At 36.9% G+C, this 25185-nt stretch overlaps 1 protein-coding gene across 1 annotated transcript in view; it reads right to left on the bottom strand.

The window, feature by feature from the left end:
- The window catches only part of NCAPG2 (non-SMC condensin II complex subunit G2), a gene marked incomplete at both ends in the record, with an annotated part of 33029 nt that overhangs the window by 1731 nt on the left and 6113 nt on the right, over window positions 1–25185 (bottom strand). Inside the window, 21 exons of the mRNA XM_079538531.1 lie at window positions 1399–1501; window positions 1930–2027; window positions 2908–3011; window positions 4148–4291; window positions 5101–5285; window positions 5945–6044; window positions 7118–7261; window positions 7366–7482; window positions 7950–8123; window positions 8296–8449; window positions 8733–8803; window positions 10009–10182; window positions 10658–10770; window positions 11255–11477; window positions 12983–13135; window positions 14004–14183; window positions 16995–17120; window positions 19825–19920; window positions 21826–21912; window positions 23308–23377; window positions 24164–24258. Of these exons, the coding sequence (XP_079394657.1) occupies window positions 1399–1501; window positions 1930–2027; window positions 2908–3011; window positions 4148–4291; window positions 5101–5285; window positions 5945–6044; window positions 7118–7261; window positions 7366–7482; window positions 7950–8123; window positions 8296–8449; window positions 8733–8803; window positions 10009–10182; window positions 10658–10770; window positions 11255–11477; window positions 12983–13135; window positions 14004–14183; window positions 16995–17120; window positions 19825–19920; window positions 21826–21912; window positions 23308–23377; window positions 24164–24258 (2711 nt within the window). The remainder of the gene's footprint in view (window positions 1–1398; window positions 1502–1929; window positions 2028–2907; window positions 3012–4147; window positions 4292–5100; window positions 5286–5944; window positions 6045–7117; window positions 7262–7365; window positions 7483–7949; window positions 8124–8295; window positions 8450–8732; window positions 8804–10008; window positions 10183–10657; window positions 10771–11254; window positions 11478–12982; window positions 13136–14003; window positions 14184–16994; window positions 17121–19824; window positions 19921–21825; window positions 21913–23307; window positions 23378–24163; window positions 24259–25185) is intronic.

The following is a 25185-nucleotide window of genomic DNA, read 5'->3' as shown; positions in this document are numbered from 1 at the left end:
AAAGTGGTAATATTATGAATAATATGAACTGTTAGTTAAAACACAGCAACAAGTTTTAGCATCAGTGCAACACCATGTGTTTGTAGCATCGGGCACAAAGTAACCATCAAACATCTAATTTGCAGCATTCCATAATTCATATTTTTGGGTTTGGTAAGCAAAGTGGGAAAACACAATCCTAACAAGTTTACAAAGAACAGTGCACGTTTCAGACTGCATAACCCCACTGTAATTATACATGAGCACAGTGTGATAGAGCACTAAAAATGGCATGTAGGCAACACTACAGGCCCAGCCTGTTCAGCTATAAAGCCTATCTAAGAAAGCACAAACACTATAAATTAATCCTAGAAAACCTTATCATTGAAGAACTTTCTCCTGACCTTTTACCAACATGAATTTGTTTACTTTCTGCAGATAGGGGTAAAAAAAAAAAAAAAGAAAGAACCACCAACCCAACGTATTTGTGGGTGTTCTTACTGTACAGTTCTAATTATCTCAAATTCAAAAGCTGGATCAGAGCTTTGCACAATTTTTTGATATCATAGTGTAATTCACATTCTTGTTATGAACCCTTACCATCATCATGTTTGTATTCATAAGCTCACGATTTTATCTGCAACTGGCTTTTTATGGTAAGGCAGCCATTCATACATCACAAAACTAAGCACTGTGTAGTATCTTATGCTCTCTGCCTGCCCCAACTTCCAGGCTGGGGCAGAGAGGTTCACATACATTCATAAAGCAATTATCTGTTCTTACTGAAATTTATAGTCGGTAGTGCACTCAAGTGGCAGCAATTATTCATTCTCATGTGCCTATTTATTTAATCATGGTAAGATATGCTTTAAATTCTCACCCTTTTCTTGATTAAAAGAATTGCAAAGTGAATCACAATACTTTGCTTCTAGCCTTTCCTTTCCAGTATATAATCATCATTTTAAAAAACATTTTGGTGTAACACTTGGTAACCCAGCATTATATAACTTAACAGAAAAACAATTGTTAAGTTTTGCTTGATTTTGTTTGTAAGGTTTGTAAGATACCAAAAGAACTTTGTTCTCATTTCAACAACTAGCTAAAACAAGATCCCAAGCAGCAGTCACTACTGTGAAGTCTTGTGAATACTGCAATATATGGGATTAAGTCATAACACATTTAAATTAAATGCTCCCCCCCACCAAAAAAAAACCAAACTAAAACTAAAATATATGAAGATTGCAATCACAGCAAAATGCATGGATAGGAAATTTGATACTGTGCTGAAGTCAGTGTCTCACAAGGTTTTTACCCCCTATTTTAAAACGTGTGATCATTCAGAATACTTCAGCTGTATTACAGAGCACAACAGAAAGGGTATAGGAGAGGTTAGTGTCATTCCCCCCTTAGCAAATTTACCTTTCAGTACTGCTAAATTCTTCTGTGGCAGCTTCCTTGTAGGTCATAAGCTTTCTCTGAATGACAGGTGCAACATCTTTTAGAAGTGATGTTTTGTGCTTACCTATTTGAAATAGGATTATGTTAAAATGTTGGACTAAAATACTGCTTAACCAAAATAAAAGAAAGCAAACCCAAAAACCTTTCGCACATTTTCAGAGTGTCTTTTAAAAAGACAAAAAACACTCCACAAGACTACTTAAAAAGATTAGATATGACTAGATTTTCACTGCCCTAGATTAATGACTGTGTGTTTCAGCCAAGCAAATATAGAGATGGACCCCATGAGTTAGCAGTCATATTTTCTGACTCACTATAGAACTTGTTAAGTCCAAAGCTTAACACCATCATGTACAAGTGATATGCCTTCGTACCTGCTGAATTGGCTTATTAAATTATACAAACAATAAATAAATTAAAAAGTATATAGTACTATATTTTTTTAATACACACACACACACACATATGTAGTACCAAATTGGTTTGACTGACCTTTAATTACAATCACAGTGCAGACCACAGATGTAAGACTAAAAATCCCTTCAATTTCTTCAGATAGAATGCATTCCAGTAATTCATTTAAAAATGACCTAAGGAAAAAATAACATAGATATACTTTCTAAATCATGTTTATTTCAAAATAGAACAGAACAAGCTTGTGATTATACTATGTTGCCAACACAGCTTAGAAGATACCATGTAGGGCAAAGGTGTGCTTATGGGGTGATGGAGAACAGCAGGCTTCTTATGGGACTGTGAGCGTGTTTGAGTTCATATATTGCTGGGGAAGAAAGTAAAAGGTTTTCCCATAGAATAAGTAGCTTTTCTGAGAAATTAGAGCTTGTGGAGTATTTTGGGAAGAACAGTCTGAAAAAAATACTGTAACCAGTGGAATGTAATTAGTACGATTTATGGTGAACTTTCTAAAATCAATTTATAGTGAAGTTTAAAATACATTATATGACTCCAGTGGATTGCCAGTAACAACTCAGGTCCTTAAATCTAACACTGCTTGTAGCTCAATTAGAACCTAGAGTTTAATTAACATTTTATTCTAAAATGTGTATGTCATAAAAATTAAATTGGAAGTGTTTCCAATTAAAAAAAAATTAAAAAAAAAAAAGAGAGAAGAGTGAAGAACTCTTCTCTCAAAATATAGGACTTGAAAAAGGTTTTGAATTTTATATAGCCGTTCTTTCTTATGAATGAAAAGAGGAAAGAAGTCTGGTCAAAGACCTCAGTTAGATGAACAGCCTTGTAAACAAGCACTGTTGGACATTTGAAAAAAAAAAAAAGAAAGAAAAAACCCACCAGTTAGCATCTCTCAGATTACAATCATGCAGGTGAATTTAATAAGGAATTTCAGTTTCTCATAATGTATTTGAATTCAGAAATTAAAATATTATTGAATATGCATAAGCTGTTCTATGTTATTAACAACCTTGGACAACTTAATGAAGAAACGTTTACCTGACCACATTAACAGACTTCATAATTATTGCCATTAAGCTGCTTGAAAGAGGTGGAAGGTCTGAAACTGTCCTTGGTATCGTGAAAGCTTTTTCACCGGAAGCCTAGAGAAGAAACAGTCAATAACTTCACACACATGCAGAAAACATCCAGGCAAACCTATACTGCAGTAATTACATTAAGCAATTTATTCTTAAATAACTAAAGACAACATTCCCATGCATTGTTTGAACACCTTAAATCAATTGTGCAGTGCCCTAAATAACAAAAAATGAAATTTGAAAGGCTAAAACTGAACGACGTAAACAGCATTGTGGGAAACAGTCTCCACAGTTTGCCTGAATACAAGCTTATGACTGGTCACTATAAACACAGCATACTGAACAGAAATAAATATCCTTTGTGTCTTCATGTTTAAGTATATGCCACAATTTCTTAAACTTAGATGCCAGTGATTCCTTAGGCCGAGTCTTTTTGAATCAAGTTCTGAATAGTATGGCAAGTATTTAGTTAGAACACAAGTTCTGATTTACTGGAACAAAAGCTGCACATATCTGTACAGCAAAATACAGAATTCGTTCCCTTTTTTCAATTGGAAGGCACACATCAAGCCACCTCCTGGAAAGCAAGGCTGAAAAGAGGCTTTTTCTGACAGAGACCATAATGGTTGCTTAGAAAGACAAGTGCCATAACCACAAATGACCCTTCTTCTTCCTGCTTCCCATGAACTTTGCTGAGCACATAATCGGTCTGAAGCGTGCCTGCCTGTAGTCAGTCAGTGTCAGTATCTTGGCTGAGGGAGTCCTGACACTGTGCAAACACTGCTTACCAACAGCCAAAACTTGCTGGTGTACCACCAATACTGTTTTAAACTCAAGTGCAAACCACAGCAGCGTACAGGCTGCTATGAACGAAGTTAACTCCTCCAGAGCCAGACTCAGTACAAATACACAGACAAAGAACTTCTCAAAATAGACCTTGTTGTTTACCCACAACACTGTCTGACTTCTAAAATTTTCTGCAAGAATCAGATACTGAACCAAGTTTCAGGACAGGCATCATACGTGTGTTTGTAAACCCGAGAGATGCATTTTAAGATCAAATTATGGCAAATAAAACATCCTATTTGTTCCATGCCATAACACACAAAATCTTCATCTGCAGTAGGAAAAACACATTTTCTGAATGCAGCTTTCTACTTCCAGTATAACCTTTAAAAAGCAATCAGCATTAACTTTACCTCCTGTAGCGCATACTTTATCTCTGCCAGTATTGCAGCTAGGAGAGTGGAGAACACACTCTGGTGAACTGCCGGGCAAAGTGAATGCCAGCATTGGACTGCGTGTAAGAAATCTCCAAGAGGTGTTTGAACAGACTGAATCAACTGAAAGCAAAGACAAACAGATCAGCTGCTTGAGATTGCATGAAAATGATTAAAATATTTCAGCAAACTGCTGTCTGCAGAGAAGTGCAGGTGATACCCTGAAAGTCACTGTGGTATTCTGCTCACTTGGGATCAGGAGGGAAAGCAGTAACAAAGATCAGAAGTCTACTCACAGGTTTCAGAAAAAAAGCAAACAAAACAATGATTGAACAACAACAACAAAAACCACCCACACTTCAAAAGCTCTAATAAGCAGATCATATTTTCCACTGTGATCTGTCTATCTTACTATTATCTTCTCTGCTATAAAACTCAAGAAGCTGAATTTTCTGTGAAGATAGGATGGTCTGAAGAACTTCGGGACATTTTCCCGAAGCTTTTGTAGTTCAAGCTGAAACAATCATAAAATAGCCATAATTTCTCATCTCTCCCAAGATCAGAATATATATGACCAAAACCTTTGCTCAGGATTGAGTCCATTTTCACTGACAAGGTTAATAGTGTATCTAACCTATGACCTAACAGTGTCACAGGGTAGGTCACTGGTATGGTAGATCATTTGTAGTGTAGATCATAGGCAACATAACACATTTTTCTCTGGATTACTAGCAATTCTGTCACAAGACCAAGAGTGGTTAAAAAAAAAAAAAACCAAACTAATGGAGATGGGGAAACAATATTAGAAAAACTTACTGAAAAATATAAATCAGATGTTGAATGGAGTAACAACTTCAAAATGTAACATCACGTTGCATTTGAGTAAAAGTATGGATTCATTTGCACACAGGTAGTGATGTTAAGAGTAATACCTGAATCCCTTCTCCATTCTGTTCCTTGACTCTGCTTGCAACACATTCTAAAACCTTCTGGAAGATGCTCTGTACAGCATGGAGGACCTGGGCTACTTCATCCACCTCAGTGCTCTGAGTCACAGAAGCTTCAGTAATTTCTTTTAGTGCACACAGCAGCACTGGTGCACAAAAGCCACCCCTGGCTAAAGAGATAAATACCACAATATAAACACTGAAATGAGATATTCTTTAGATACAAATTTAAAAATAACTCACATACCACAAACAGCTATAGTTTCCTAGATGATGCATTTAGTTTCTGAGCACCTTCAGCTGAATTTTTCATGTATTTCAATTAGTATTTAGTTGAGTATAAATCCAGTGTTCCTTCAAAAAATTCTTGAAGTATATGGAATAAAATTGTATATTTTGTGAGAACTGAGCTTTAATTCTGTCTCTGCTGTCAACTTAACTTTCCAAATGTCAGCCAAATTTAAACTGCACTACAATTTTGTCTGTTAAGATAGGGAGATATATATATATGTACACATGAAATCAGTGTGCACAAATATTTATGTACATATACTACTGTGTGATATCCCGATTATATAACAGGAATTTAACAGCAAGGAAAAAGAATTAGTTACCAACAATGGTAAGATGCTGGACAGCTTCTCTGCTTGTTTTCAATTTGCTGAAAAGCTGTTGTTACTTCTCACTGTATTAATGACATTTGCATCAACTAAAAACAGTTTTTTTGAGAAAGAGATTCCACAATGCAAAAGAATAACAGCTCTGTTAATATAAAAACATGCCACCTAATTGTGTATGGGGGTGTTGATGTTAGCTCTACACTTTGTACCTGTTTGTATAACTGAAAGTGCCACATCTAAAAAGTACAGTTGAAACTTGACGTTTCCGAGACCAACCATTATGACATCTTTGCAGACTGACAGATAGGCCTAGAAAAGAGATACAAAAATAAATTAAAAAAAAAAACAAAAACATTATTACATAAAGCAACAGTTCAGTAGTAGCGAGAAGTAATAAAAATATGAAATCAAAGGAACCATTTAATTATCTTTTTTTTAACCAGCCTGCATTTACATGAGCTGGGCCATTCAGAGACACAGATTGTGATTGAAGTTTGTCCCAATATTATCTCCCTTGACTACAATTTGAAAAGACCCACAGCTCAGTGGTAAAATTACACTTGGTTAAGCGACACACAAGGGAAATACAACAGCAGACAAGTAAAAAATTGCTTAAACATTACCTAATCACATGCTTTCTACGCATCTACTAACAAGGAGCATTATTACAGACTCACCAAGCAGCATGTCAGATAGTTCTGTAGTTGATAACTTCCTATTTTATTATTTATCAATACTTTCATTTTCAATTTCCATTCAGACCTGGGAAATTGATCAAACACACTCTAGAACTGCTGGTACATATTCTTTACTTTGTGTCTTGTCTTTTCATCAGACTGAATCCTATGACTGCCAACTTCTGACAAATAGCCAGAGTAGCAGTATGCATGCCAATTATTTCATTTTGAAAAGGGGCAATAGCTTATTAAACACACAATTAACCTGTCCCAAGAACGACTACAGCACTTACTTAACGCCTCTTTACAGCCTTCAAAAAGTCATTTGGCTGCAGCAGTGCGACTCCAAGTCAGTAAAAGACTCACTTCCTTACTATTAAATTCCCAGGCAACTCCCACTTCTCACTCTGCTGACTTTCACAGATGTTTTCTGGTACTCAGCACCAGAATGAAGTATGCTGAATTCCTCAGGGTATAATTCTACCTTTTCTTTTGGGAAAGCGGGAAGGAAAGAGGGAAACAAAGCAAGCCAATATGATTAGATTTAAATCCTCTCTTTCACAGTAACATGACCTTCCTTGGCTTCCAAATCATCCTGCATAGTGCACTGGGCATTTTGGATAACAATGTTTGTAAACCTGAAATTTACATATACCACTTATTTGGCTGCAAGCAGTTTGATTTATGTGAGAAGAGAGCTCTAACCTGGATAATTAATTCAGGAACATTACTCTGTTTTGCAATTCCATCCTCTTGTTCAGTTGCTAGTATAAAAGGTAAAACGTGACTTTCTATCCAAGCCCCTGTCTCCTGCAGATGTGACAGATAATCTTTTCCTTCTTCAGAAAACTGGAAAACAGAAACAGAAGTTTATAAACGTTTTCTAATTCTTCTGGAATTTCCTTATACTGTCAGCTTGAAGTCCTGCTTATACTAAAAAAGTATAAACGTACCTTGTTTTGAAGATGAATACTCAACCTGCAACATAGGCTGAAGGCTCTTAAGCCAGTTCTTTGATTGCAGCTACCACGATTTGTATCAGCTGTTTTCAGAACTGAGCCAAGAATCTCCTGAAATACCAAAGCTGACATTTATATTTGCCAGAAAAACCTTTCAAAAAAAGTTGTGTAGTCTTTTCCTCAACACTTTTAAACAGAAGATTTTAAAATAAGGAGGAAAAAAAAAAAAAAAAAAAAAGACAAAACCAAGGAGCATCATTTCCAGTATTTTCATTTTGGAATGCTGGAACCCATTTTCAAACTATTCCTTACACGTACATTCTGAAAGTCAGGTTCCTTAAAAATGCTCAACACTGGATCACACAAATTAGAGGCACCTACAAGTGAAAAAGCAATTAAAATTTTCTACCAATAAACAATTCTGAACTAATGTACTTCTAGTTTACAATATTTGTCTAAAGTAGAAGGGGAAAAAGCTGTAACAAAATCTACTTATGTATTCGCAGAGTTTAATGTAAGGCGATCTGTCACATGATGCACTCTTTTATAAGCATGGCTTGTGGTAAGGACAACACTACCTTAGCAGTGCTGAGAACTTTCAGAAGATGGTTCAGTTTCTTTTTAGGAACAGAGAGCAGGCAACCACGATTGACAGGATGAGTCAATAAATATTCAATGTAATCAAGTGCTAATTCTGGCTTCGATTCATGTGTCACATGGATACGTACGCGCCGTTCCGATGTTTTAACATTCTAAAGGAGAAAGAAGCACAACATTAGAAAGGTACAGGTAGTATTTTACCATTTTTACAATTAGTTCCAAAGAAGGAAAATACAGCATGAAAGAAGCTGCTCATTAAAGAAAAAACAAACAAACCAACCAACAACAAAGGAACAGTGCATAAATTCCTTGACGTCTGCATACCTTTCTTGGGGTTAGCATGTCTGACAGCCAGTCACAGGCCAGTTCCAACACATGACCCACTTGACCCCAGCGACACATACAGTCTATCAGGGTAGAGTATTTGCTTTGGTCAGCTCCACTGTCAATGTTTCTGAGTTTGGAGATCACACCACAGCTTAGATTAAAAAGAAAAAAATGAAGGAAAAAGATGTGTTAACTTCACATTCATTACTGTAGAAATTACTCAAAGAAAATCAACCAAGAGAGACACACAGGTGGCTCAAAGATATGTTTACACCACACAGATTCTATTAACTCAGTACATTTATTTAGCAGATTATTTTATCCAAGTTTACCCAAATTATCCAATTTATCAAAATGGGCACTTAAAATGTCAGCTTGGGAAAAAATTAACAGCCAATGAGTGTCACTCACATTTTTGGATCTAAAAATAGTACCTGAAAGTAGGAATAGCAGCAGGGGGCATAAAGGATGCCAGAATAACCAATGGAGTTGTGCAACGGTCATCCTATAAAAAAAAAGTACACTGCAATGATGTACACATACAGACACCATGCAAAATTTAAGAGATAACTTAAAGTATGATTAAATTATAGCAATTTAAGCATTTCTTTCTTTTCACTAGAAATGGAAGTAGAAAAAAATCACATGGCTTACAATCCGCAACTAAGAAATGTAACAGAAATGCACCAGAAGTTGTTACAACATCAAAATATGAGGCACAGAAACTGACCCGTGTGACAAACTGCTTAGAAATAATGTATCTGTTGTCCCTGCTTTGTGAGTACTATCAAACAAAATGATTATTCATTTAGACATCTGAAGAGCTGAAATCTTTTAAAGATGATTTTTAAAATAACATTTACAAAAAAAAAAGCATGCTGATTTTCAGGAAAGAGATACCTTGCCTTAACCTGTAGTCTCCTAGAAAATTAGCTCCTGATGACAGATTGTTTTAGATGCAAGCTGCTCACTCACTGTAAGAATATCACTCAAGAGCTAGGCTAGCTAAGGCTGGATGTCTTGCCTGGTGACCAGAACTTCAGAGGAGGGACATTACACCCTCTACCAAAAAAAAGGTTTGGAACGTCGTTGACAAATCCAAATGTTTTCAGGGTAGAAAGAATATTTGGTAGATCCGTACTGCAGAATATTATGTAGAAATGAACAGTTTTTCACTCTCTGATTATCTAAGCTGGTTTGAATGTTGTTAAATAGCCAGAATCAAAAGACTGTTAGAGAGTAGAATCCAATTATCAGAAGACAATCACAAGAAAGCAACAAATGAGCCTCAGCTGTTTCAGCTGTTCCAGCAGCTGAAGAGAAACTGGATCATAATAATAAGTGATGGTGGTGAAAGGGTCTGGAGGAAGGAAGTACAAAAACATGTGGACTCTCATCTACAAAAAGAGTATTTTGCAGTGATTGATTTCCAGAAGATTAAAAAACTTCAAGAACAGAATAGTCCTACAAAAAGCAGTACAAGCAGAACAACTTAGTGCATAAGTATCTGTGTTAACAATTAATTCATCAGATCTGGAACTAGAGGATGGCTTTTCTCACTGATGCAATTTCTAGGAACTTGCTATTGTTTACAGCAACAAAACATACTTAATACCATGAAAATAGATGACACACAACAGACAACAACATCAGAGGGAAACACTAGAGCAGTGACAGGAAAATCTAAGTTTAAATCCAGGCTTTATTTACCTTAAATACTTTTAAATACTCAGGAAGTACAGAAGCAAATTTTCTGATGGTGTAATCTTTGGCATCTTCATTGTGATCCAACGCTTTGTGAATACTTCTCCAGAGAATCACTGTAATCTCCAATAAACTCGCCATGCTGGCCATGTCGTTTATTGACAGCACATCATTCAACACCTGAAATACAAACACAGATGATATTACCTGCTATGTTCTAATAAACGAATTTACGTTCAAATAAAGTTTCAAAACACTGAAAATTCTTACATTCGTGTCTCAGAGGTGTTGTGCTTATTGTAAAGCATCAGCTCCACGATTCATTCACATGAAGCTACACATAACTTGAGTCATCCCGCTACATTACGTTTTTTAAACATTTCAAACAAAATCAAACAAACGTAATAAAGAGTGAAATGAGAGAAATATTCATTCTAAGTATGCTCCACATGCCTTCTAGCTTATTCTGTGTACTGCATAAAATTTCTAGTATTTCAGGCCATGAAAATACCACAGTAGTGGTTTTCGCCTTCCAACTCCACAGATGTCTGAACGCCTTCCTTCAGATTTCTCTCACACCATTAACTGCCTATATCTGAAATCCAGCACCACAGACAAACATTACCAGAACTTATCATAAAATGGTATATCTTACACTTAGGTTCTCCTTTTCACCTTCATCTTCACCATCATCATCATCAAAACTCTCTTTCACTGCTTTCTGGATGCAGGCATTCAAGCAGCGTCGAATAGTTAGCATCAATTTAGCTACATTTAAATATGATAAGAATAAATCAGACGTGTACTATTTCTTAAGAACGTCATTAGTAAATGCTTCTTAGTATAATGTTAGATAGCCATTCTGAAGAGCAGGCAACAGAAGCAGAAATAGCTAGAAAAAAACATACCAAATTTCCTGGTAAACAAAAGTGGAAAAATGGACAAATGTTTTATATACTCAAAAATGAAGAAGAAACAGCCAACATTATCATCAGATTCTGTAACTTCATTGTTAAAAACGTCTATTCAAAGAAAAAAAAAATCAAAGCAGAATCAGAGGAAGCTTCTACAGTTCCTACATCTGTCTGGCATAGCTATTACTTTCATGAACTATACCCAGTAACACATCTCCTCTAATGTGCATTCCAACTATTTGTAACAGGCAGCAATCTAACCGTTGCGTTCCCTAATGCGGAGCTCATCTTGCTTAGTTCCATTTTCTATAGAAGACTCAAAATGTTTTGTGCTTTACCTATATTGGTGGGAGCAGTATACTCATAAGCATATTGATAGAACTTTCTAGCTGCTGCTGAATTCATCTGGATCAAAGTAACACAGCGCTCACACCACACATCCTCAGGCTGGTTCACAGGCAGGAAGGAGTTGAATAAGAGATTGACAATGCGCCGCGACACGGGCCGCGAATCAACCTCGAGGCGAGCCAGGAGGTGCTCCATGGGACAGATCTTCCAGAACTTGAAAAAGTGAGTAAAGATATCAATGGAATTAAAATAAATAAATGGAGCACGTTTGCAGTTCTCCACACATCAAGCCTCAATAAATACCAAGAGCATTTACAGAAAAGCAGGTGCGTTTTACATTTTCCAGAAATACCAGCGTGCACTTGAAGTCCCATATTCCTGTCACAATGCTACTTTACTGTCCTGATGTGCTTCTAACTCACCTGGTATCTATGAGAGACCACTAACATTCTGGTTAGGAGAACTCCAGCTCAACATATCTGCAGTGCTAAATGTAACTAGATGATCATTATGGCCATTCTATGATTCTGTGATTCTATGACAATTAAAATTCTTATCCTAAACCTGAAATTGTATACAAACAGTTGGAAGCCCTCAATTCTGAAGTGGCTTCCTATTTATCTTGCATTCTGAGTGTATATGAAGTTGGAAAGTGCTAGGGCTAATCATGTCTCAATATAACATCCTTGAGTTGCTGTGATCAAAGGTGGAAGGCATTTGGCAAGTAGCTAATTCTCTCATTAGGGATGGATGAGATCCTTCAGCACTGAAGCCTTAAAATCTGACCAACAAATTATTTATTCCAAGTTTAATTCTCTCATAAACAACAGAGAACTGTGCATGTTCTATGCAAATTCACTATGCAAAGTCACAAGATAAGCATGTCATGGTAAGTAGGCTCAGCAAAAGACAAAACCATCATTGAAATAAAATATAAAATTTAAATTAGTAAACCGTTAAGAGCAGAGAGTGGAGAAAGAAGTTAAAGGAGTCATAACGCCTAAGGCTGGCCAGTATCACTCTAAGTAAGAATCCACAGCAGAAAATAAAGTTTGTTTAAAATCACTATGAAAAGAAATAAAATGCTGAAGCACGTGCCCACAGAAAGCAAGTAAAAAATTATAAAAATAGGTAAACAAGAGTAAAAAAGCAGTTCAATAAAGATGTTAAGCTTTTCTGAAGGTGACAGTCCTGAGGAGCTGTTTGTCTGACAGTTCTGCACTGGCATGGCCACCAGAGGGCAAGGAAGACAGAAACATGCTGAGAAAAAGATGTGTTGAGTACTTGGTGATCCCAACAACCAGTGAGCAAAAATACCCCAAAGCAGTATGTACAGAGAAACTGCTGGACCTCCTGCATGCAGTAATAATCCCAAAGCAGTTGAAAATTAAAAAAAAAAAAGTGAGCTAGAGCAGAACAAGAGTGTAGTTGGCTTAATTAAAAACAAGCTTTCCATCGTATCCACCATGCCTATAAAATCTCTGCCACAGCAACTTCCATACAAAGTATTATTCCCTACGGTTACCTCAGCTGTGCTGAACAGCTATGGAAAGACCACAGGTTCAAAACCAGTCACAAGTAAAACATTAAACATGTGTTGTTTTTTTTCCTTTAAGTCTGACTGCAGTAGTCTCAAAGGTACATTTGTTTTTGAAAACAATGCCTTAATTTTTATCTCCTGCCTGCTATCTATCTACTCTAAGCGCCACTTAACCTACCTTTGCTGCCTTCGTAGCCTTTATTTTCAGCAGCATATCTACAAAAGCCACTCGCACTTTCTCTGAATTGTCATGAAGGCTGTGTTTAACTGTTGGCAGGAGCTGCTCCAGCAATGGATGACTTAATTTGTTGTCCAAAGTTATCGGTAGACACTGCGAGAAAAAAACAAGTAGAGTAATTAAAAATATTTAGAGGTGATTTGCAAAAAAGACGTAGCTAAAAACTGTTGAACTGGACTATGACACTTCTAAGGTGAACTTCAGTAGGGGCTGACACTAAGTCTGCATGCTTTTCCTTTAACATTCTTTACTAAAAGTTGCTTCAAATTTCTAGTGCCCTGCATTCAGCAGACTCATTTCAGATGAATAAGATTCAGATATATGCTGAGGTCACAGTTCTGCCTTCTATCTGAGGGCACAGTATAAAGTACCTTTTGTGGTAGCGATACCAGCTCCCCAAACTCTACTAATTTTGGATTAAAAACTAGTCTCCTTTTTTTTTTTGCCAAGATACATTTAACTCAGCTCTTCCTGCTTATTCAGTATAGATTTCCATACTGCTATAGTGGAGCAAGGGAGAATTAACATAAAGATAACTTCAAATTAAAAGTGAATCAATACATTTTAAGTGGAAACACAGCATAAGGAGATTCTCTAGGGATGGATTAAAACCAGTGATATGGAAATATACCAGAACTCGCCTGCATACTGAGCATAACTTCTATTAGCTAAAATTGCTGAATTATCAGGTCCAAACAATGCAGAAAGTCTATCAGACTAGAAATGCAAAGTGAATGAGATTCAACAAAGCCAAACAGTCACTACTTTGGAAGACGTTTTTTCTTTCCAGCTGTATGAATTTTCTAAAAGGTGTGCAGAATTTGCATGTACCAGGAACTCACTGAGTAAGTCATTCTGCAGAACAATTACTGTCCTTGACTTTAAGTGGCCTGGAAACCAAAGCTTCGTGTAAAAATGTAGAAATGACAATCACAATTTTACATTCAGAGGAAAGACTTACTTTAAAAACCGAGCATCGAACGTCAGCAGATGTTACATCACACGCCAGCTCTTCAATCAGCTTTTTTAAAAGGTCAGTAATAACTGTTGGAGGAATCATCTCCCAGTATTTGGATGTTATCTGACTAACTCCAAGTATCCCTGTAGAGCGGACAACTGGATGAGGATCTTCCAAGAGGCTCTAGAACAGAAGAACAATGTGAACAGAAGCATTATTGCTGATCCACTGCTGTTTGACAATAACTTGCAGTCCACAAATAGAATTCCATAATCATAATGCAAATTGTTATGCTATGAGAGAACAACAGTACTGATGTTCTCTCAAGGCATTTTATTATGAAGTAAACAAGAAAATTTAAATCAGGAACAAAGTTAAGACAATATTGTCCGATTACTTTTTTTAATATGACCTTTGAAATAGTTTTGAATTGTTTTTAAGATAACTTACATTAAGTTTTGCACCTGTGACTCAATTAATATTCAGACTTCTATGTACATGAGTTAGCATTGGATACTGCTCATATATGTTAATATAAAAACTTGACATTCAGTTACCTGATGTTTATGTTCATAAAGACGACACTGATGATATCCAAAAAAAAAAAAATTTTAGTAAAGAATATACATCCAATCTCATCTATCTAGACTAATTAAATTTTTTTTCCAGATTCTTACAATTGTACTTCACTTTAGAACTATTTAGGAATACAGTACTAAGCTTGAGGCGAATGCTTACTAATTAAATGTAAAGCTCTCTTCACCAGTCCCAAATAAGGATAAGATAAGAGGGGTGGCCAGCAGGGACAGGGAGGTGATTGTCCCCCTCTACTCTGCTCTTGTGAGGCCCCATCTGGAGTACTGTATCCAAGTGTGGAGCCCGCAGTACAAAAAAAGACAGGGAGCTGTTGGAGAGGGTCCAGAAGAGGGCCACAAAGATGATCAGGGGGCTGGAGCAGCTCCCCTACGAAGACAGGCTGAGGGAGCTGGGCTTGTTCAGCCTGGAGAAAAGAAGGCTGCAGGGTGACCTCATTGCAGCCTTTCAGTACCTAAAGGGAGCTTACAAAGAGGAGGGGAATCAACTCTTTGAAAGGGTTGATAACTGCAGGACAAGGGGAAATGGTTTGAAGTTGAGGGAGGGGAGATTTAGGTTGAATGTCAGGGGTAAACTCTTTACAGAGAGAGTGGTGAGGTGCTGGAACAGCTGCCCAGAGAGCTGTGGATGCCCCGTCCCTGGAGGTGTTCAAGGCCAGGTTGGATGGGGCCCTGGGCGGCCTGGTCTAGTATTAAATGTGGAAGTTGGTGGCCCTGCATGTGGCAGGGGATTGGAGATGCATGATCCTTGAGGTCCCTTCCAACCCTGGCCATTCTGTGATTCTGTGATAAGATCATTACCCATCCATGCAGCCCATGGGCGTCCAACCTTCTGGCTTGCCTGGGCTGGGCTGCACTGAGTGAACAGGATATTGATTTGGGCTGCAGATACATAGGGCTCTCCAAAAGTAATGCCTCTTATTTATTTCCACGGAAACTACAACAGATACAATGAACACAGTAACTCTGCTTGATAGAGCTAATTCTCAGCAACAAAACAATACTTTTAGTATAGCAGCCACCATTAGCTGTGCATTTTTGCCAGTGATGAACAGGAGGCTGCATGCCATGTTTTGTCAATACCCACACCAGTAGAAGAGAGACCCACTGGTGCTGTCACCACTGCTGAAATACACCACTGTGCTCACATCTACTGTTTGGCTCCATAAATGTTCAGGAAACATCAATGAATGTCGATGGGCACAATTTTTTTTTCTTTTGCATGCAGGAATTCAGTTCCACCTCTTTGTTTCATACACACTTCCATGTCAGACACCATTTTGTCAGATTGCCCATCTGTCACACAGCAACAAAATGTAATGTAATATTGATGAGAAGTTTCTACTTATACTGCCATACCACCAACATCTACCTCTGATGTCGTGGGCCAGCATAAAAAAGTAAGAGGCATTACTTTCAGAGCTGTCCTTGTAAAATATATACTATTGAGCAACAACAATACAGAACAAGTGGGACATGTGACATTGTTTTTGTGAAACTAATGCATCAGTCTGGATCAACAGCAGAGGTTGCGATTCTTAGTAAGCTTTCAAGGTGCTCAGAGCTCTTTTACGAATTGTTGCCCTTCCTGTACCTCTTCTTTGTCCAAAGCTGCTCACAAACCACTGCCAAAAGCAATGACATTAATAAGGAGTGACTGTGAAACGAGGGATATGTTTCTCTGTTAAGAGAGGTCTTACAGAAGTCTAGCAAAAGGACATGATCAAACATTTGAGTTGAATATCTGATTGCAACACTATTTGTTCCATTTGAAAATCTGCAGATAACATATGTCAACTGCAGATGGATTAGCAAACATAAATTGATTTTTTTCTTTTTTGGCAATCTTGAAACTGTTCTCAAATTCCTGTATCAAAACAGAAGACACAGCTGCATTTTTTTTGCTGTTCACAGGACTCTGTTCAATCAGCAGCTCAAAAAGCATACAATTACTTGCCATAAATTGATAAGCACTGTGCCCTCCCCATACCCTGCATTCAGCCAGACAGTTCCGGTCACACACGATGTGCGGTTGTTGTGAGTGGTGAGTGCACACCTGGCCACTTAGTGGGGAAGGACTGCAGCCAGGAAGCAGGCTGCACTGTGAGCTGTGCTGGGCCACATGCAGCCCATGTGCTGGAAACACCCGATAGAGCTTTCAAAAGCATCTTTCACTCACAGCTCAGTAAAATAGATAACCAATTTTTTCCTTTTCAGATTAAAAAAACAAACGATGTAGCATTGTCTGTTGCCAATGTGGCACAGAAAATTAAAATATTAGTCTATTTTTGCATTTTCTGCATCTCAGTCATACATACTATCCTGAAATTCCATTCACTTTAACTATACCAACAGCTTATTTTTAGTTAGCATTCAACATACTAATTACATCAAAACTTACAAAAAGTTCTTCAAACTGTTTCTGAATTTCAGCATCCATTTCTTCTGTGTTAAAACTAGGATCACGAATAGGAAAAGCATCAATAAACAAAAATGCTGCATTCGATCGAACTTCTGAGTTTCTTGCCTGTTACAACGAAGGAAAAATTGTTATTTCAGTAAGTATAGACTTAAAGGCATATCCTACAAAACAAAACAAAAAGTCTCCAAAGACTTCTGTTATTTGTAATTAGGTAAATGGGAGAGAAGTTCTTAAATATATGGAAGAAGTTATAGTAACGTGATTTTTTTCACCTTACATTTCTGCCCCTCTGTAACACCTGAGCTATCAGAACAATAAGCTCTCAAAATATTAATGATCCTAAAGAGTCATAGTCTGAGCCATTCTTTCTGCAATGCTAAATAAGTTAAAAACAGTTGGGATTTCTCTTGGCCACCTGACACGTAAACTTGGGCATGAATCCTTAAATCTCCTCTACAGAATACAAGAACCTCGAACTCAAGCAAAGCTTTTATCGTTAAGTTTATACAGACAGGCAATTCAATGGAAAAGCTGAAGCTTATTTCCTCAAGAAAACAGTTTTTAGAAACTAAGTACCATCAAGCCTAGAGCATAACATCCAACGTGAACATATTCAATTCTACATCTATGCATGTAATAGGATCATGTTCTGAGCTTCTACCAGCTAATCAGAAGCCTAAGATAAACCTTCTAACTCTGACATTTTATCATTTGTAACCATTTTCAGGTGCTACTCAATATATTTTGCTGGCTGTAGAGCTCTAAACGTAAGGAAAAATGAATAAAGTATATATTTAGGCAATCAATGAGAAATGATTGGCCCCTGTAGGCTCATAAAGGATAGAAAATACAGAGCAGTCAATGAAATGAAGAAAAGATGAGATTCAAGGTTCGTCAGAAGAAACCTGAAATAACCTGAAATACAACCAGCTGGAAATATTTTATTTGTTAAAGATATCAGTCCTTGATATTTGTGCTCACTTCTCTTTGAGGGAGAAGGATAATTTTGTTCAGATTTTGGTTCCAATTAAGAAAATGTATAAAAAACATATATAAAGAGTCTAATGTGAAACAAACAATGTAGGCTTAGTTAAGAGCAAGATTAAGAGACAGTGCAGGGGACCTTCTGACTACATTCATGCAATTTTCTTCTTTTGCCATGAGATGCTCAGATCAAAGGCAGGGAAAAGAAACTGTATAATCATGTAACATTTAGAATGAAAGAAACTAAGGGTAAATAAAAATAGAAAATCACAAAACAAATGAACTACAATTACTTAATGTGTAATTTATTTTGTATTTCCCTTCTGACTTGATCCTCATGGGAGACGAGGGACGGGCATTTCATCTCCAGGTAGAAAAAAACAAAACACCACCACCACCACGTTCTTCAAGCCAGCAAAATTAAGAAAAATTCTACCTTTTGATACCATGAGAGTAAGTAAAGCCCATCTACACATTCTTTAGAGCTTAGGACTACCTTATTTTACCCCACAGGCACCAAGAGGAGCCTTCAGTTATTTGATTCAAAAAAAGAAGTTCATGTTTCTTTACCTTCATGCCTGTAATAATTTGAGGAACTGTTAAAACTGTTCTAAGACAGACTGATAGACCTTGAGATATATAGATCCACTTTTTGGTTATACAATCACGGCACAACTGTTCTGCTCACTTGCACACAACACTTTTTCATAATAAAGATATGAAATTGCATAACATTATAAAAACTAAATGTAGCACAAAGGTTTATAAAACACATGTAAGTAAAAGCCACAAAGGAACTTGTGCTATCTAACATCTGCACAAGTATCAATTTAAGAAGAAAAAGAGCAAAAGAGCCATGTATTCTAAACAACCATTTTAGAGAGAAAATCAAGTAGTTTCAACATGACCAGTTCTAGAATACCTTGTATTCTTACAGCTGAAGTAGTTTTCCTTTTTGCATGGAGGAGGGATAAAAGGGCCTTTTTATGGGTTGCCCTTCTTTTATACAAACAAGAACAAGATTTGTTCCTCACTATATTAAATTAGGCTTTCATACAGTGGTTGAAATAGCAAACTGGTTATCTAAAATGAAACTGAGATTTCAAGCTTGGGAGAGGAATCCAAATCAGTAGAAGTGATGGTAAGCTTCCCTTTTATGTTCTGTATCTTAAAGTATTGATGATCCCAAGTCACAGCAATAGTCCTCTCAAAAATGGCAAATACTTCAGCAGTACCATATAAAAAAGAAAAATGAACTAATGAAATTAAGATAGCAGCCTAACCAAAAATAAACTGCCCAATTTTGATTTTCAGTCAGATATTTCCTTTCACCTATCACAAATATGCTACTGAATCATCTGGAATGGAGTACCTTTACCTTTCCTTGTATTGAATCATTACATGATTCATATAATTGCTGCATTCAGCTTTTTACAATCCTGTACTTTTCTAAAGTATATGTTCACAACAGTTGGATTATGTTGCTGAATTAAAGCAAGTTCTCCATGACCTACTTGATATATGTGCTCATGTGCTCATTTCTCAGCTCAAAGTGTTTAACTCCACATGGTGAAGTTATAAAAGTAAAAAAAAAAAAAAAAAAAAAAAAAAAAAAAAAAAAAAGAACAAGAATTAAACCAAATAAACAGAAGCAACAAAAAAAGCATTGTTCTAGTGATGGAACCATAAGTGATGTGAAAATTATGAATATAGTTAAATAAAATTTCATGCTTATAAGTATATGATTATAAATGGAATATGTGGGAGGGACCCAAAACTCATCAGCTGGAAAAAAACAGTGCTACATTCTGAAAAGGAAAATTACCTTTAGTGCTCTCCAAAGGATGGGTTTATACAACCGACAGAGCATTTCTTCAACTCCTTGACGAACTTTACTTTGTTTATGAAAATAACTCAGCATCTGGCAAATCAAACAACAAAAAACATGTTTTGTACACATCTGTGCACGTTCAAGAAAGATGGGGTGTTGGGGATGTCAGAAGCATTCATAAGGCAGGTTGTACTTGTTGTTTTTTGGTTGTTTTTTTTTGTTTTTAACTCTACTGTTCTTTCAGTAAAGTAGCCCGAACACTGCTCAACTGAGTAACTGTTGTTTAGTTACTCTTCTATTTGACACAGGAACTCCTGCAATCCATATCATTTTTAGTTAAATTCTTGTATATTGAAGAAGAACCAGCCATCGTTAGCAAATTTCTTCTAAGATCCTTCCACACCTTCTCAATTCAAAAGGGATTTATTTACATTACGGTCCTCTTTGAGATCATAAGCTTCTCTGTTTCTTAATGAAATGAAATGCATGAAGATCTGTCAAAACCCTACTCCATCAAAATTCTAAGCTTGAACCTTGTAAAACCTTTGTATCTGATAGCATAGATTCTTAAAACAGGCTTTGGTATAAATTTGTACTTATGTTCATGGAAAAATATGAAAAGTATGTTAAAAAATGAAAAACTATTTTCAGTACATGAATGTTCAGACAAGCGATTCTGCCTTAAAATGACCATTTAGCTGAAATATGTGGATCCAGGAGATAACCAAATCTGATGGATGGGAACAACATACTGGTACATTGAGCTGTGTATTGTACACTGGATACCCTCTGGCTTCTACATAATTTGAGAGAAAGCACAAGAAGTAAAAAGGCTACATCAGATATGAGTGTCTTCTCTTAAAAAGCTTCTTGTTCAACTTCGAATGTTCTGCTCAGGAATAAAAGCCATAGATAGGCCACTAGAATCTGTACCCAAATCAAGGACTGTCCCTACATACATACACAAAATCAACACACAGCATCTCTCTGTATAAAAAAAGATATATATCAATGTAAGTTTTATATACAGCAAAGACAGACAAACCTCATTTCAGACCCACCATAAATTTGCTTTAAGGAGCTTATGACTTTTTTTACTGTGATCAACTATGAAAAGGTCAAATTCCTAAGTAAAGAAAAGAATAGATAACAGACAGCAAAGGCTATTTCTGGCACTCTTTTCAAGAGCAGGAAAATAAGGGGATTTTTACAGACAAGAGAAATGTGATGCCAAACTATATGAAAATTCCTTATAACATTCATTCTAATAATTTGCCTTTCAGAATATCAGAGTGTATTTTATTTTTTAAATGTATATAAAGTATATGTATAATAAATATATCTATATGTATAATAAATATGTATAGGTATAATAAATAATAATATATAAAGTAAATGTATAACAAAGTGAACTCAGTCACAAGCAAAGCACCACACAGCTGCTCACCCACTCCTCTTTGGTAGAACGACAGAAAAATCTGGGAGAGCAAAAGCAAGAAAACTTGTGGGTCTAGATAAGAACAGTTTTATAACTGAAGAAAAGAGGAATAAAAAAAGCAATTATTCAGAGGCAATCACCCACTACTTTCCACAAGCAGACCAATGCTCAGCCAGCCTCCTCAAAACCCCACTTCCCACAGTTTTTATTACTGAGGGTGGCATTATAGTGGAAGCAGTATCCCTCTGATCAATTTGGGTCAGCTGTGTCCATTCCCAAGTTGTTGCTCATCCCATCCTACTTGCTATTAAGGCAGAGTAGGGGCAAAGATAGCCTTAACATCGTGCAAGTACTGCTCAGCAAAATCTAAAACACGGGTCTGCATTTACTTTTTAGTTTACAAAACCAAAACCCAACACAATATGGGCTGCTATGAACAAAACTAGTTCTATCCCAGCCAGACTCAGCACAGTATTTTGGCAGGAAATGAAAATTCCCCCTTTATACTAAACCAGTTCAGTTTGATATCACCGGTTCACGTCATGACACAAACTTACCTCTCTAACTTTAGAATAAACAGAAGAACTTCTGGGAAGATGAATTCCATGGTGCATGAAATCCTGAATACAATTGTGTTCAAGTATCTACAGTAAAAGCACACATTCATGCTACTGTTAACACACAAGAAAAAAATAAGTACAGACGGCCATCCAGCAATATTTTTATCTAAAACAAAAACTGAAATAATAAATATTATTTATTACTCAGCTTCTGCTTAGCTAAATGTTTTCCATGCTATGCTTCTATCAGCATAAACTGATTTTCAAGATATCAGCATATTGATATGAGAACTTGACTTCTGAGAGTCAAGTTTTGAATTCCAAAGTATCTCCACATGAATCTACAGGTGGTGGAACTGACTCCACCCTCAGCAAGCTTGCAGATGACACCAAGGTGTGTGGTGCAGATGATACAATAAAAGGAACAGATGGCATCCAGAGGAACTCAGAGCTTCAGAGGTGTGCCACGCAAATCTCATGAAGTTCAAGAAGGCAAAGTGCAAGGCTATGCAACCGGGTTGGGGCAATCCTAAATGACAGTACAGGCTGAGGGGATGAGTGGAGTGAGAGCTGCAGAGCAGAGATGGACTTGGGGGTGTCGACTGATGAAAAATCAAGCATCAGTCAGCAGCACAAGCTTGCAGCTCAGAAAACAAATCATATCCTGGGCTGCACGAAAAGAAGCGTGGCCAGCAGGCTGAGGGAGGCAATTCCTCACTCTGCTCAGCCCTTGCAAGACTCCACATACAGCACTGTGTTCAGCTGTGGGGCTACGAGTGTAAGAAAGATGTGGAGCTTAGCTGGTCTAGAGGAGGGCTGGAGCACCTCTGCTACGAAGACAGGCTGAAGGAGCTAGAGTTACATAGCTTAGAGAAAGCTCTCAAGTTCAACTCCTAAATACACACAGGATTACCTACAAATTAAACCACATCTAAGTGTTGTCCAAGCACTTCTTCAGCACCTTGGACCAGTGCCCTGGGGAGGCTGTTTCAGGCTCTAAAATGAAAACACAGAGAACTGGGGAACCCTATTCACTATAATATTCTGAGCCTGCATCTGAAATTTGGCGGGGACTTTGCTGTGATGCTGTAATTATGCTTCTGACCATCCTCCATAGAAATCCACAAAACCTTGATAAATAAGCTATCAAATATACAGACCTGCAAATACTGAGTAAATGCTTCAGTAATTTAGGGAATTACTGTATTTACAAAAAACATCGTGTACGTATATAGTTGTGGAAAGAAACATTTCAGCAGCAGAATTGAAAGTGCTTAATAGCAACCATGCTGATCAAAGTAGCTAAACGTTAGTAGCTTAGCTTGCAATTGCTCCTTGGCACTGTTGGAGAGGCCCTTTCCTTAGGGAAAGGATTCCTTAAGGATTGCTTAGGAATCCTTCCTAGGATGGATATTCATATAATCTCCCCCCATCTTAAGATTCAGAGCTATCCAAATAAAATTTCAAGCATAGTAATACCTCTAAAGCTTCTCCTGACACCTTCTTCCATGCTCTGAAGTAAATTTCTGAAATGTATTCCATCAAGGATCTGGATTAACACACGGGAAACACTATCAATCAAGCATCCTATGACAACTCATAAGAATAATCACATGAAAGTTTTGTTAAGTACAGTGATTAGTCATAATTCTGTGTACCACTGCTGTTTTTAGAGGAAGCAAATACCTTAACACAGAAAATCTCTCTTGCCAGTTGGAAATTCAAAAGAATAACAGTTATTTTATAATTTCTCTCTAACAAATGCCTTAAATAGTTTACAAATACATATACTCTTGTAACTGGAAGCACTGGAAAGCCTCTGATTTTAATATGAAGAATAATCTATATAACACTTCCCTGAATAGTCAAAGGAAAAACATAAATCTACATTCTTCATCCATCAATCAAGCTCTCAAGCTATGACCCTACAAGTTACTTGTATTTATAAATAACAAGTTATTTGTTATTAAAATGTCTATGCAGAATCTTACCACATTAAATCAGAGGTTGTCCACAAGAAAAATAATACTTCACAGAAGCAGAAAAAGACTTGCAATTCTCCAACACGAACACCGCAAGTAACACACCATGGTTTAAGTGAAAATCATTTGCCTTACATAGATCTAAAAAAGCACTTCTCTAATTGATGCTTTATACATAACTATCTATACAATTAAATAAAGTTGTTGAAACAATATTGTACTTAGACTCAACAGATTTGATGTTCTCTGGATGCTGAGATATTTTATCAACATAATAGATATTTAAGCTTGAGACAAACAAAGCCTTAGTCAGGCCTCAAATGATCAGTAAGAAGTGTAACTGTTATGCTTACCTTGGAAAAAACTGTAATTGGTTCTTAACAGTTCCGTGTATCATTTTAATGAAGTTGACATTCCAGCTGAAGAAAAAGCTCAAAATCCTCCTTCCCTGTTGGCAGAAGAAAAAGGGAGGTGTATGGAAACTGCAAGGTCATGGCCTGAACCAGTGACTGAGCACCAGGTAAGAAGGGGCAGCTAAGGCAGAGAGCCGAGGCACAAGCAATGCATCTGAGTGACCCTAGATCCACCCTTCCTCACCCTCTGTTAAAGCAGCCAAGGAGCAGCAGTGCTATTCAGAGATGGTGCTCTGCTCAAGATGTCACCAGACTTTGGAAAGGGCAAGCCATCTTCTTATGTATTGCTTTCTAAACTAAATATTAACAAATACCTTTATAAGCACGCTCCTATCCTACTAGGAGACACTGTTATCGCCTTCCATTGCTCCACAGGAGGAAAGACAAAAAAGTAAACAAAACAATACAAAAGGGAAGACAGAACCCAGAAGAACACCCAGCTTAAGAGCTACTTCAACAGTAAATACAGATTCCTAATTTTTAAACATAATTCAAGCGTTACAGTTGCTACATCAAAGAGAAAACATGAAACAAATGCCATGTGATTTACATATTTGCCTATTTTTCCAATGTCCAATCTGTTCTAAAATGACTTTAGGTAATACTCTATAAAGATATGGGACTGTACAAATCCAGGCTTTCACACCAAGGGTTATCAGAGTTCTGCCTAAGGTACTTTCATTCTGGAATGATGCTGTGAAGATGGTGAAGGTGCAGATAAAATGGCACGACAGTTCTCCAGCTTTAGTTACGTTTTTGAACAAAGCCACAGAAAACAGCTGGGATGCTGAGGAAGATAAATGATCTGATTAGCACAGACAATTCCCTTCATACTGTCTCATGGTAGGTAATAGTGCAAGAACCCTGGAGCTATTTTAATTCATGAAAGCAGAAGAAAACTTTTTTTCCTTTAGCAAGTTAGAAGTGGTGATGGAAAGTCTAATGAGCAACCAAACTTTTGC

Source organism: Tetrao urogallus (assembly GCF_951394365.1).
Source record: "Tetrao urogallus genome assembly, chromosome: 7".
Lineage (NCBI taxonomy): Eukaryota > Metazoa > Chordata > Aves > Galliformes > Phasianidae > Tetrao > Tetrao urogallus.
The sequence above is the reverse complement of the archived record's forward strand: the minus strand, read 5'-3'. Positions and strand labels throughout refer to the sequence as shown.